At 51.3% G+C, this 13744-nt stretch overlaps 1 protein-coding gene across 5 annotated transcripts in view; it reads left to right on the top strand.

The window, feature by feature from the left end:
- PKNOX2 (PBX/knotted 1 homeobox 2) overlaps window positions 1-13744 on the top strand; it is a 290935-nt gene that overhangs the window by 252449 nt on the left and 24742 nt on the right. For 4 of the 5 annotated variants that reach the window (XM_061167264.1, XM_061167283.1, XM_061167246.1 and 1 more), the window contains one exon: window positions 1146-1334. The exons of the other annotated variant lie outside the window; for it this stretch is intronic. In XM_061167264.1, coding sequence (XP_061023247.1) covers window positions 1146-1334 — 189 coding nt within the window. The remainder of the gene's footprint in view (window positions 1-1145; window positions 1335-13744) is intronic. 5 annotated transcript variants of the gene reach the window in all.

Genomic DNA, 13744 nt, shown 5'->3' with positions numbered 1-13744 from the left:
AAAACTCATCATTTTTTAGGGTGATTGCATCAAGGGCAGCCTTTTTCATCTTCTATGTTCCTTACCTCCAACAGTGCTTTCTTTTTATAATAATAGCAACAATAAAAAGAAAAGCTTCAATTGAGAAATAGCCTCTTGTCTTGAAAGGTTAGGAAGGTCCATTTGAAGAGGCGGCAGGCTCACGTACAACCTTCCGAAGGGCATGGAAAAAGCCACCGCAGACAGTTGAGTATCCCAGCACCCAGCTCAGTCACGCTGGATGATGCGGTCAGTCAACAGGCATTGATGGGGTGTCTGCACGGTGACTGGCATCACATGAGGCACTCAGACCACGCCTTTAAGAATAGCCGGTCCCTGACCTCTTGGGGCTCTTACAAGGAGCTCTGATCTCTGCCTTCCTCATGCCTGTTCAGGGCCACACCCTTCGCATCATGTGCCTTCCCTCAGATGCTCCTTTCTGCAAACCTGCAAGCTGTCAGGAAGGGCATCATTGCCCCCAGCTGTCAGACAGTGAGGTGCAGAACTTATGCACTTGACCAAGGCCACACAGACAGGCAGGCGCAGAGCTGGAGACGTGGCCTTCCATCTCTAAGGCTGTTCTCAGAATAGCACATCTGCCTCCAGGACAGCTATGATAACAGGAGGCTCAAAAAAGTAAACAGGGGCTTCCCTGGTGGTCCAGTGGATAAGACTCTGCCTGCCAACGCAGGGCATATGGGTTCAATCCCAGGCCTAGGAAGATTCCACATGCCTCGGGGCAACTAAGCCCGTACACCACAACTGCTGAAGCCCAAGTGCCTAGAGCCTGCGCTCCGCAACAAGAGAAGCCACTGCAATGAGAAGCCCGTGCACCACAACTAGAGAGTAGCCCCCTCTCGCCGCAACTAGAGAAAGCCTGCGTGCAACGACAAAGACCCAGGGTAGCTGTGTATAGATTTTTTTTTTAAGTTAAAAAAAATCCCAAAACTGTGTATTTAAAAATACAAGCTAACAATCAGCATGTACCCACAGAGAGAATTTAAATCCTTCATCGCCAGAGCAGGAACGGGCTTCTCTCTTCTGGTGTGCTTGGGGTTTGAGGGTCAAGGCAGTGAGGGGACTGGAATCTGGACACACCTGGGCTCACCTGTCCTCCCTCTCCGCAGATGGTGAAGGCGATCCAGGTGCTAAGAATCCACCTGCTGGAGCTGGAGAAAGTCAATGAACTCTGCAAGGACTTTTGTAACCGGTACATCACCTGCCTCAAAACCAAGATGCACAGTGATAATCTGCTCAGGAACGACCTCGGGGGGCCCTACTCCCCCAACCAGCCCTCCATAAACCTTCACTCACAGGTAACACAGAGCACTTGGTCCTCTCTCCTAGCCAGGCTCCAAAGCCAGGTATCAGAAGGTCCCGTGGAGACCTAGGAAAATGGTTTAGGGTCACTGGATCCTTTCATCATGAGATCTATCCTCTGGTCCATTCCTCCTGCTATTTTCAGGCAGCCAGACCCTCTAAAGCCCAGGGCTCACCATGCCAGGGCATCGATATTCCCTAGAAAATGACTAGGTCTGAGAGGGACAATGTTCAAAGTGATTCCTGGCTTCCGGGTCCAAGAGATCCCAGGAAATGAGCACAAAAGTTAAGGAGATGGAGAGTTTTGCTAGAGGATGAGGCAGGACAGAGCTGGGAATGGAATCAGACTTGCCAGCACCACCCCTGGCCTTCTCCAGGGGCTTTGGTTTGATGAGTTCTTGTGTTCTGGGCTGGAGGGTTTGGGGGAAGTGGTCCTCTCCTGAATTCCGCTCACTTAATAGAAGAAGACAGAAGCTTCCCAAGGGACAGCTTTTCCCCGATCATTCTCTAGTTGCTCACCCCACTCTGGCACATCTGTCTCCTTGTGGTTCAGGTCCACTGTATAAGTCACCTAAAGTCACCCCCTCCTCTCAAGATTCACCTGCCACCTTCATCCTGAGGACCAGGAACTGTGGAAACAGTAACTCTGTGCTCTAGGAAAGAATGGGTTCTCTCCAGGAAAGAATATTTCCTCCAAACCTATAAACTGTGAAAGCTTCCTGGCGATACCTTTCCAACTCACTGGTGTCTGTGTAGGCCCTAGGCTCACCACCTTCTTCTCCCACTGAGCTCTGAGTCCAGGACAGGCACATGGAGACCCCACAGGAGGCCTGCAGTAGCCTTCTACCCAAGAGACAATCAGGCTTGGGGAGACAGGTGAACTTTCTAAGAGTGATTGGTGAGATGTGCTGGAAAGAGTGCCAAAGAAAGGTGATGCCATTTTTAACCTGTAAATTTTAAGCACCAACACATAATCTGTTTCTCTAGGTTGGCAGAGGCAGGGGAAGGGACAGGGTGACCTCTAGAAGGCCTGCCAGGCCTTGTACTTGTTGACCACAAAAGTCACATCGAACCCACCCCCAGGGAATCTCTGAGGGACTCAACAGTGAGTACTGCAGGAGACACGAGGCAGGAAGTTTATTTCCTCTTCCCTTTGCTTGAAATCACCAAATCACTTTATTACAGATCTAAACTCCGCCGCCCAGGCTTCTGCTTGCTAATATTCTCTTGAAATAGACTCATTCCTTCAGAGTCTTATTGTACTTTCCCTTATGATCAAAATTAGCAAGAAACTTGCATAAAAGAGGACAATAATTGCTCAACGAGCATCTCGTTTGTAATTTATTAGTTTCTATTATTGTGGGTTACCATGGCGACGCTGCGCAGCCCCGGTGACGGGAGAGATGCAAGATAGGAGCCGAGGAGGCTGTGAGGCTCACCAAATGGAGATGCACATTTTTATCAGTAATTTTCATGAAAATAATAAGTGAGGAGTTAATGAGATGGAAAGCCATCCTGTGGCTATTGTGAATTTGTTTTAAGTGTTGATCTAATTAGAATGCATCGGTCAGGAAAAGTAATGAGGATTTAGTGCCTCACAGAGATGTGAGGATCATATCAGAAAATTAGCACAAGTCTTTGGAAATAATCAGGTCCTTGGAGAGGCACCAGGTTTCCCCTTCTGGGCCCTCTAACCCCAACTCAAGCTCTGGCATTGGGGGTGTACCAGGGTAGAGGGGAAAAAAAGGAGGGCCAGGGGGCTTAGTAGCCACAGGGGCCCCCGAAAGGTTGGAGTCCCGCAGCTGACAGGTTCATCCTGCAGGAAGCAGGGTCACTGGGAGACACTAGTAGAGAAGGAAAACGTGGCTGCTGGGTGAACCAGGCATGGGAGATGCTGTCTGCAGAAGTCAGTCCTCCTGGGGGATCCCAGCATCCAGTGCCTCTGAGCTTAGAGAGAGGAGGAAGGAACTTTGATCTCTATCACTGCAAGCATCACGTGGGTGCCTGACAGTGAAGCTGGCCCTGGGGTGACCGCTGCAGAAAGGCCTCTGATTCACTTAGAAAGAGGAGCTCAGACAATCCAACAAAAACAAAGACACTGAAAAAGAGAGAAGACACTCAGCAAGGTGGTCCTGTTTGCCGCTTTTCAGACTGGCCCCTTCATTTCCTGTCTCTGCCCCCACCTCCTTGGTTCAGGCTTCAGTGGGTAAATAAGGTAATTACACACGAGCTACTACCATAGCTTCCTATTCTGCTCTTCTGTGGCTACCTCGAGGCCCTCCTACACACACACACACACACACACACACACACACACACTTTCACACCCGCACACCTCTTAGGCTTCTGCGGCTGGCTTTATCATCGAAAGCACTGTTCAAGCCCTTCTCCTGCTCAAAAACTCTGATTACCAGCCCCTCCCCCCAGGGTTTTCACATCCTTTCTCCGGACATTCAAGGCCCTCCTCCGTCACTGTTCCTCCACACCCGTGTATTTGATGTCCCCGCACCTCTGCAGGACCAAACCCAGCCTCTTCACCAAGGGCAGTAAGAAGGCTGCTCTCCCCTTAGAGGCCTCCTGGGAACCCCACCCAAAGCTGGACTTTCCTTTCTCTCAGCTAACTCCTGGGCATGGCGGGACATTTATGTGGTAAATATCACACGTGACTTTGCATCATCATCACTGTGTAAGCCTTGTTTTCCTCTCCTGGATAACAAACATTTTTTGAGCAGAGACAGGATTTCATATATTATTATACCTATACCTGACGATAACCACACAGAGTCTGGTGTGTGGTAGTGAACCAATAATTTTCTGTTGAAAGACGTAATAAGATGAGAAAGATGGAGAGAGAAAAATCAGAGAGGCAAGAAGAAGGCTGAGGAGGGGAGGAGAAATAAGGAGAAAGAGGGAAAGAAAGGCAGATATCAAGGATCATGCTTTGCTTTTCTGTCTATATTATTTTTTCAGACTTTTAATGTTTATATTGGAGTATAGTTGATTAGCAATGTTGTGATAGCTTAAGGTGAACAGTGAAGGGACTCAGCCATAGATATACATGTATCCGTTCTTCCCCACAGTCCTCTCCCATCCAAAGCTGCCACATAACATTAAGCAGAGTTCCCCGTGCTATACAGTAGGTCTCAAGGGTCATGTTTGAGAGGGAGGTGTGGAGAGGATGAAGACTGGAGGAAAAGAGCAACACAGACAAAGAGACACAGACAAGGAAGAGGGAAGTGAGGCTGAAGACAGACAGAGGCAGAAGAGAGATGGAAAGAGAGATGGTGACCGCAGTCGAGGAGAGGGGCTGCGGTGGGGCCAGTGCAATGTCCTGGGGGTGTGCAGAGGAGAAGCTGGGCAGGATGCCTTGTGTGTGTTGCCTCGTCCTCATTCCCAGACTCCCATCTCTGCCTCACTAAGGTGGGTGCAGGCTGGCCCTGGGCCTTCCCAGGAAGGAGAGCCCCATGGGGCTGAGAGACTTAGAGCAGGAGGGAGGCCTGGGGTCTGGGCATGGGAGTCAGCACCAGAAAGGAGAGAGGAGGAGCGTGTGTGTGTGTGTGTGTGTGTGTGTGTGTGTGTGTGTGTGTATCTGCACACACATTCGTCATGGTTCGACCTTAATCCCCCCCAGCCTGAAATAGCCGCAGTGAGCGCCAGCCTGGCCTGGGGAGGGGTGTCTCCCCTCCGGAACATGATCCACAGGATCAACATTCCGGCCACCAGCTAGCTTTGTTGCAAACTGCTGGCTCATGCTTTTGCCCGTGTGCTGATCATCCAGTCTTGTGTTGCAACGTGAGAGATATTTTTTATTATGCACATTGGTCCCCCTCCCTCAGATGCCGTACTCTGTCCCCACCTGGCACTTTGGGGTCTGGGCATACTCCCACTTGGCCTTCTATTTCGATGCGTGAGCTTTCTCTTAGGGGGTGGAATGGGGTTCCAAGTGGAGGAGTCTGCTTCTCCCAAGCAGGAGAGCTAAACCGGGGTTTCCAAGGACTTGGGCCACAGCCTGGTCTTCCCCCTCCCCAGAAAGCCACCCTGCCCTGCCTGTGTCTAATGATACCCTGGCTTCTTACTCAGCAGAGCCCAGGCTTCCTGTGTGGGTTGATCCTTAGCAAGGAAGCTCTTCCTTGATTCCAGGGGCTTCATTGGTGGTTCAGATTGTAAAGAATCTGCCTGCAATGAGGGAAACCTAGGTTTGATCCCTGAGTTGGGAAGATCCCCTGGAGGAGGGCATGGCAACCCACTCCAGTGTTCTTGCCTGGAAAATCCCATGGACAGAGGAGTCTGGCAGGCTACAGTTCTTGGGGTCTCAAAGAGTCGGACACAACTGAGCGACTAACACTTTCACTTTCCTTGATTCCACTGAAGAGACCCTCACGCCGGCCTTGCCCAAGCTTGCATTTAACCTAAAACTGTCTTTCCCTTTGGAAATTAAACCTCAGCTCTCTTCCAGGGCTGATCGGGCTGAGCCATAGTTCTCACTCAGTTGCCAGGCACTGGGGGGACACTTACTGTATGTGCTGCACTAGGTCCTGAGAGAACACTGTGAATTTTCCTGGATGAGCACTCAACCTCGGTGGGAGGGAACTTGTGTCCCACCTGAAGATCTAGATAAGTTCTGTGAGCATAGAGTGCTCAGGGGCAAGAGGGCCCTGAGGAAGGGCGGGAAAGCAGCCGCTGGAAGGGGTCTGGATTGAGCGAAGCACGTGTGTGGCCTGAGGTTGCCCAGTCACCTCTCAGCATCCTTCTTCCTCCTACTGGGAAAGCCCAGGCCCCACCTCAAGGCCCGTGTCTGTTCCTGCCCAGAGGCAGATTGAGCCAGCCTCGGGAGGGATCAGACAGGTCGGCAGGAGAATTTTCAAAGCTAATGTGATTGGAGAAGCTGTAGCTTCACTGGCTTTGGGAGGACTTCCTGAGGGAGGGAGCATTTCAGGCAGGCTTGGGTCAGTGGGAGCTTGGCCTAGTTAGGCTTGGGATTTCCTTGGTGGCTCAGACAGTAAAGAATCTGCCTGCAGTGCAGGAGACACCGGGTTCAATTCCTGGGTCAGGAAGATCCCCTAGAGAAGGGAATGGCAACCCACTCCAGTATTCTTGCCTGGAAAATCCATGGATAGAGGAGCCTGGTGGGCTACAGTCCATGGAGTTGCAAAGAGCTGGACATGACTGAGCAACTAAAGCTTTCATTTTCACTTTTTCTTTTCACTCAGGTGAGTGAAGGGCGGTTAGTAGACGATCTGGGAGCCCTCGGTATGAGTGTTCCCAGTGTAAAGAGAAGTCTGGAGTAGGGGGAGGAACAGAGAACAGTCCCTGGAGCAAAGAGGCCAGGGTTTAGGGGGAAACACTTGCCTCAAACATCTGTTCAGGTATCTACTGAACCTGCTCAGTTCCAAGGGCATAAAAACCACTGCAACACCATCTCTAACTGCAAATAGAGTATCTTGCAGCCAGATCTGTGGGGGCTATGCTTTGAGCCTGATTATCATAAATTGCCAAAGACATCCATCCTTCAGTGGAGAATGTGGGCAATGGGGTAAGGCTTGACGATGCATTGGAGATAAATGAACTAAGTTGCTACCTCTTGAGCCGCTCAAGGGAGAACTGGCAGAGAAAAGGGAGAAAATGTCCATGTTTATTGAGCTCCCTGGTCTCAGACACTGTGTGTACTCGGTGCTTGACATAGATCCTCTCACTTACTCCTCACAACCAGCCTGCAAAGTACACATTCTTTTCTCCACTTTATATTCAAGAAAAGGGAAACTCGGGGCAGTTAAGGCTCAAGGCCCCATGCCTAATAAGCAGCAGAGTCAGGGATGGATTCCTCCAGAGTCCATTTTCATTTCCTAGGTCCTTTTACTTTTTCAGTGACGTGTAGGAAGGAGAACCAGGGTTCCTGGACCCTGAGTGGAGAGCCATGACCCTGTCTAGCTGTCAATCAGGGATTCAGAGATGAGAGAGAGAGTGAGAAACCAATTGTGGAGAAGAAAGAATTTGGATTCGCTAATTGACTGAGAGTAGGGAGGGGAGCGGCCACAAAGAGAGCCGAGTTCTGAGATACCCGGCTTGGCCCACCAGATGCCACTCTGCAGGTGGGCTGCTCTCTAAAAATACAGGAAGGGCATTATCACTGCACCCCCGCCTGGGGAAGGGGACTTGCCGATTGACCAACAGGGAGTCTGCATTTTCAGGATTAGCAGGAAGCCAAGGGGGTGGAGCGCCAGCACCTCGGGCCAGCCCCTGGAAGTTCTGCCTTGTGGCCGAGTGTGGGAGCGGTGGTCTACCCTGCAGGGTCACTACTGAGATGGAAAAGGGGATACCCCCGACCCAGGTGACAGGAAACTGAGTTCCACTGCCTTCCTCCTCCACGGGTGTTAAAGCTGTCCCTTCTGGGTCCCTAGCCCCACCCCACGACCCCACCCACCCTCCAGCTCAGGGGCCAGGACCCCCGCCGAGGGCGGGCACGCCAGGCTCAGAAACCAGAGTGGCTCCCTCCTTCCCAGGGAGTGTTCCTTAAGAGCAACAGCTGCTGCGTGTCCCTGCAGGCCAGAAGCTGCCTTTCCCTTGAGATGTCAGCTCCCACCAGGAGAGGAACAGGAACAGGGTTAGGTGGCTTGTTTACATGTGACTGGCTTCCCGGGTTTGGGAACCCAACTCTTCCCAGCCCGAGACAGGACAGGACGCTGGCTTTGCCAGAAATGGAGGGACGCTGCCAGGAACGGGGTGCCTGGGGACAACAGTAACCTCCTCACCAGGTCCAGACCTCAGCTCAGGCAGGCCACTCACCTACTGAGCATCTCTCAGGCACCCAATGCTTTGCTGGGTAGTTTGAGGGAATTAAAAGACCCCAGAGAAGAAAAAAAGAAAAGAAAAACCCTGCAACCAAGCAGGGGGAAAAGACGTATGTATAAGAAAGATCCCTTGTGTGCCCAGCGTACCAAGCCAACAGGAAGCATTAAAAAGGATTTGAGAGGATGGGCCAAGGGCATGCCCGAGTGGGTCAAGACAAGCTTCCCAGCAGAACCCAGGCTCTCAGAACTGGCTCCCCACCCCCAGCCAGGCAAGTTAGGCACAAGCCCGTCCTGCTAGGAGGCTGGGTAGGCTTTGGGAGTAACGTCTGGGCTGGTGGATCAGCAGGGACCCCTAGTGGCCTGGGGGTGAATGGCAGACAGCTGGGGCCGCCCGCTCCTGCTGTCCCCACCGCTCCAACCCATACCCCCCACCCACTCACATCTCAGGGAGTGGTGGTGTTTTTTTTCTAAAATCCCCAACTGGAAGGGCCTTTGCAAGTTCATCCAATTCACTCCCCTGTTTCGCAGGCATCCTAACACGATAAAAAAAATTCCAGCTATTGCAAAACAACTTAAAGGAAAACTTCTCTAATCAGTCCTTTTCTTCACTCTTCGTTTCTTCCTCCCATCACAGTTTGTTCCAGGAATTTCTTCCATGAGTGGAAGTTAAGTCTCCCCAGAGAGAGCACAAGAGGGAGAGCACAAGCCCTCCCCCTAATAACAGTGAGGAAAGGCGGTCCAAGGAGCTGCCACACCTCCTCCCGGGCTGACATCAGACCGCAGTGTCAGAGTTCACAGTACCAGCTCATTTCCAACCCCCAACCCCACCCTCTGCTTTTAAAAGTAATCATGGAGGCTTTCACTTTTTCATAGTTCAAAAGGACTTCCTTTTGAACAAGTCATCTTTTTTTTGTTCCAGAAATGAAATGTGGAGTAGAACTCACCCAGTGACCACTGTGGGTCAGAAAGAATGACCAGTGGCCCCAGGGACCGAGGGCCCGGCAGCTGGCCCATGGGTGGTGTCAAGGAATACAAGTTCTCAGCTGTCCTAAAGCTGCTCTCCTGCCTCCCTCTGCCCCCCCTCCACCTCCCCAAGGGGCTTTCAGCCTGTGTCTCTGAGAAACAGCACTCGAGGAGCAGGAGAGGGATGAGGCCTGTGGAGGCCAGCTCATTGGTTTCCATCTGACCTCTTGGTCATCTGGTCCACACCCCAAAGGATGTCCTTCCTGGGAAACTCTAAGCTTTCAGCTTTTTGGCCCATTTCCTACTAGAAAGTAAGAGACCCAGTGGAACAGCTCCAGCAGAGAAGCCAGGAAGAATGCCTGTGATTCCTAGGCTTCTGGCAGTTTCCAGAGGATTGGGAACACCCCTGCCATGCTCCTGAACACGGCAAAGAACTCCTGGGCTGGATAACCAACTTTCAGCCCCTGGTTCCTGGACAACCCAAGGCATGTGAGACATGGGATGTTGGGATGTCACTGAAACTACCAAATGTGCTTCTCACCTCTTCACAGGGCCAAGGAACCTGGCAGGAAACAGCTCTGTCTGGGTCTAGAAGGGGTAGCATCCACCTGGTTTGGAGTGTGATGAGCCCCAGGAGGAAGCTGTCAAGAAGATAATAACACTGTGTGCTTAGCCAACATCTTCTCTCCAGGGGGCTCCCGCTGCTGCCATAGTAGCTCCTCCTTCAGAAAAGACCAGGAGATGGTCCCCAGAGACCCAGTCCCTTTGTCTCCATAGAGACAAGGCTCTAGCAGGCTGGAGATGAAGGCAGAACCAGAAATAGCTGCAAAGTCAAGTCACGGGGCTCGTCTGGGACAGAGACTGCAGCTTCGAGTTCTGTGGCTTGGCCTTGGCCCAGGAACACAGTTTGGGCAGGGAGGCTGGCACTGACCCCCATGGCTAGGTGTGCAACTCTGGGTGAAGCTCTGCTGTTGCTAAGAAAGGAACCCACAAGGCTGTACGACTTCTAGGACAGGTTTTAAACGCTGGCTGTGCGTCCTAGTGGACTGACCTTAGCCGGAGGAAGTGGGAAATGATTTACTAGGCGCCTAAATGTGCCAGACACCATGCTTACCTTGGAGCCTGGCTGACTGACTCCAAAGCTCATCTCCCCACCGCAGCATCCGTGCCACGCTTGGGACTGGAAGACCTGGGTTTGAGAGCTATGTGACTTAAGAATGTCACTTCCATTCTCGGGACCTCGACTCCTCCTCAGGCAAACAGAATCGACGATATTTGGGAATTCTCTCCTCTGCTGACCCCATAGGTAGTGGTGAGGTTAAAATGAAATAGCACAGTGAGAGAGTGTTCTCTAACATTCAATATGTATAATAAAAATATAGTGTTCAAACCCAGCTGATCTTTGGGACCATCTGAGAGGGGTTTTTTTAAAAACACAGATTGCTAGGACTTCCCTTGTGGTCCAGCGGCTAAGACTCTGTGCTCCCAAGGCAGGGAGCCTTGGTTCAATCCCTGGTCAGGGAACTAGATCCCACATGCCAACAACTAAAAAAAGAAAAGAAAAGAAAAAAACCCAAGATGACTGATGGTCTCATTCAATGGCCCTGAGAATCTGTGTCTTTAAAAACACCCCAGTGCTCAGGCAGGTTTGTGAAACAGCTCATGTTTACAAATGTAAGAGACTGACAGCAACAGGAGAAGGGGACAGCAGAGGATGAGATGGTTAGATAGCATCACCTACTTAACGGACTTGATTTTGAGCAGACTCCGGGAGACAGTGGAAGACAGAGGAGCCTGCTAGGCTACCCTCCACACGGTCGCAAAGAGTCGGACATGACTGAGCGACTGAACAACGACACCAACAACGAGATGAAGACCCCTTCCCTAGACCCCAGAGATGCCAAGATTTCGCTTCTTCTCTTTGTCCTAGCTAAGATGTGGTCAGCACAGTCCCCTGCCCACAGTTTCCACCCTTGAGGTTCTCTGTTCCGTTCCTTTACTGATGTAACTCAGCTGCCTCTTAGCACCTCCCAGCAAAGACCCAGAGTAGGAGGAGAGGGTAGGAAAGTGAAGGGTCTGATCCAAATAGTAAATTGCCTTTAGTTACCCAAACTAGGGAAGCTGGCTCGGAAGCTAACCAAGCCACAAGGCTGAGAACCAGTCACAGTGTGAATAAGCCAGGGAGGATCCAAGTGATAACTCACTCTCTTGCCTCTGGCTGGTAAAGATGTGCTGGTTGAATCCCAAGTCATACATCTTGTATTTATTTTACTGGCTTTGCTTGTGTTTTCCTAACCTTGCTGGATTTATTTTGGGGATGGAAGAAGGTCTGGAACAACTTTTTATGTTGGAAATTCCCAAATATCCTTATTCAATGATGAGCGCCGTGGTAGGGATGGTTCCAAACCAGAGGTCATTGAAAAGTCACTTGCCATGAGTTTTATGGTGAGTGTCAATGGAGTGGCTGTCCCCAACTATTAAATTTACCTTCCAGAGACTTCCTTGGTGATCCAGTGACTAAGACTCCATTTTCCCAATGCAAGGGGCCTGGAATTGATCCCTGGTCAGGGAATTAGATCCCACATGCCTCAACTGAAGATCCTGCATGCCGCAGCTAACACCTGGCACAGTCAAAAAATAAATAAGTAGTTTTTTTTTTTTAATTTTCAAGTTTGTCCCAGCTTTTCATAATCTCAGTGCTGGTTTACACCCTGGGAGAAAGGTTGGCTGGGAGGCTGGATCGAGGGGAGCTCAAGTTCGGAGCAGACTCAAGCTGAAGAGTCAGGCTTCGAGGATTCCTGGATGTGAACACAGGGCCAGACACATCTTATAAATAAGGAGTCCACTGAAAAGCCATGCTTTCGTGCTAAGTCGCTTCAGTTGTTTCCGACTCTTTGCAACCCTGTGGACTGTAGCCCATCAGGCTCCTCTGTCCATGGGATTCTCCAGGCAAGAATCCTGGGGTGGGTTGCCATGGGATCAAAGAGCCATGACGTGCTAACTCCTGATCCACCATCCTTTCCTCGGGTGCCTATGCTGCCTCTGTATGTCTGGATTTGGGTTGTTTTTATCTGCTCATCTGCTCATGTTCATTGAACCCCTGTGATTCCAGGAACACCTTGCCGCCCAGTTCTTGACCCGAGGTGGAGGTACAGTGTTTGTGGGTGAAGGAGGGCTGTGACCTAAGCTTGTTGTTGCTACCCACCTAGGGCACCTTGAGCAAGTGGTTTGGGTTTCTTAGCCTCAGGTCCTCGTTTGTACCCCAGGGAGCTGGAATACTCAGACTGTGAGGGCCCTTCCAGTTTCTAGGTTTCTGCAGGTCAGACAGCGTTATACTTGAGCTGTGCAAATGGAAAGGCTGAGAGTCCTGCTCAAAGAATAAACTTCACTGGCGGGGAGGCCCTCACAGATCCCAGAAAGGAAAAAGCGAGGCAGGAGCTGGCCCCTCCTCCCTTCCCCAAGGTCACAGCCGGCAGAGGTGAGCCCAGTGGGGAAGCAAGGCCTCCTCCCCCACCCCAACCCATCAGAAGCCAGATGGGAAGTCAGGGCATGGAGGAGGGGGAGCCAGACTCCAGTCCCACGACTGCTTATTTATAGCTTGATCTCCTCAGCCCTGGGCCGGACAGTCCAGGAGGGTAAAAAAGGCAGTTCTGGAGAAGATGCCAAGGGTGGGTAAGCAGCTGAATCAAGTGAGACTGTCCGTACCAACTGCCTCCACCTGCAAGGCTCAGCCAGCTTCTGGGAGCCAGGGTCCGGGAAGTGACGTGCCACAGCTGTCCCCCAGCCCCTGACATGTTTTCTTGGTCTGTGGCTCCAGGTTTGCAGTCACTGGCTCCAGGTTTTGCTCCAGACACACACTTCTTGCTCCACCCTCTTGATCTTCCTGCAGCTGATGGTCCAAGCTCATCAGGTCCTAAAACCAAAGCTAGGGAGCTGGGGGCTTTCTTTTCCCCCCAACTTTCTTAACCACGGTCAGATTCAGTCACATCTGACTCTTTGTGACTCCATAGACTGCATGCAGCACGCCAGGCTTCCTTATCTTTCACTGTCTCCCGGAGTTTGCTCACACTCCTGCAACTGAGTCCATGATGCCTTCCAACCATCTCATCCTCTGTCACCTCCTTCTCCTCCTACCTTTAATCTTTCCCAGCATCAGGGTCTTTTCTAATGAGTTGGCTCTTCACATTAGGTGGCCAAAATATTGGAGCTTCAGCTTCAGCATCAGTCCTTCCAATGAATATTCAGGGTTGATTTCCTTTAGGATTGACTGGTTTGATCACCTTGCTGTCCCTTTTCTTAACCATTTTCCTGTCTAAATCCTAAAAGCTTCAGGCCTGTGATTCCAGGCCTTGGGCGTGGGAATGCCCGTCCTAGCCAGCAGGTTACTGGTGTAAGTCTTGTTTTCACAGGAAGAACTGTGGTTGGGGGGTGCTCAGTGACCCCAGTGGGTCTTCTCAGGCTCACTTACTTTCCCCCATTCATGCCTGCCTTGCTTTCTCCAAATGAAACCTAGAGACCCCAACCCCCACACCCAGTTCCTTCCTCACAAACCCTCCCTAGCGGAGCAGGGCTCCCGGTGGCCAAGGAGGGAGGCCTCACTGCCCCTTCCTGGAGGCCCTCAGCTGAGCCTGCTTCCTGTCCATCTATGTCAGAGT

Source organism: Dama dama, chromosome 2 (genome assembly GCF_033118175.1).
Source record: "Dama dama isolate Ldn47 chromosome 2, ASM3311817v1, whole genome shotgun sequence".
NCBI classification, from domain to species: Eukaryota; Metazoa; Chordata; class Mammalia; order Artiodactyla; family Cervidae; genus Dama; species Dama dama.
The sequence above is the reverse complement of the archived record's forward strand: the minus strand, read 5'-3'. Positions and strand labels throughout refer to the sequence as shown.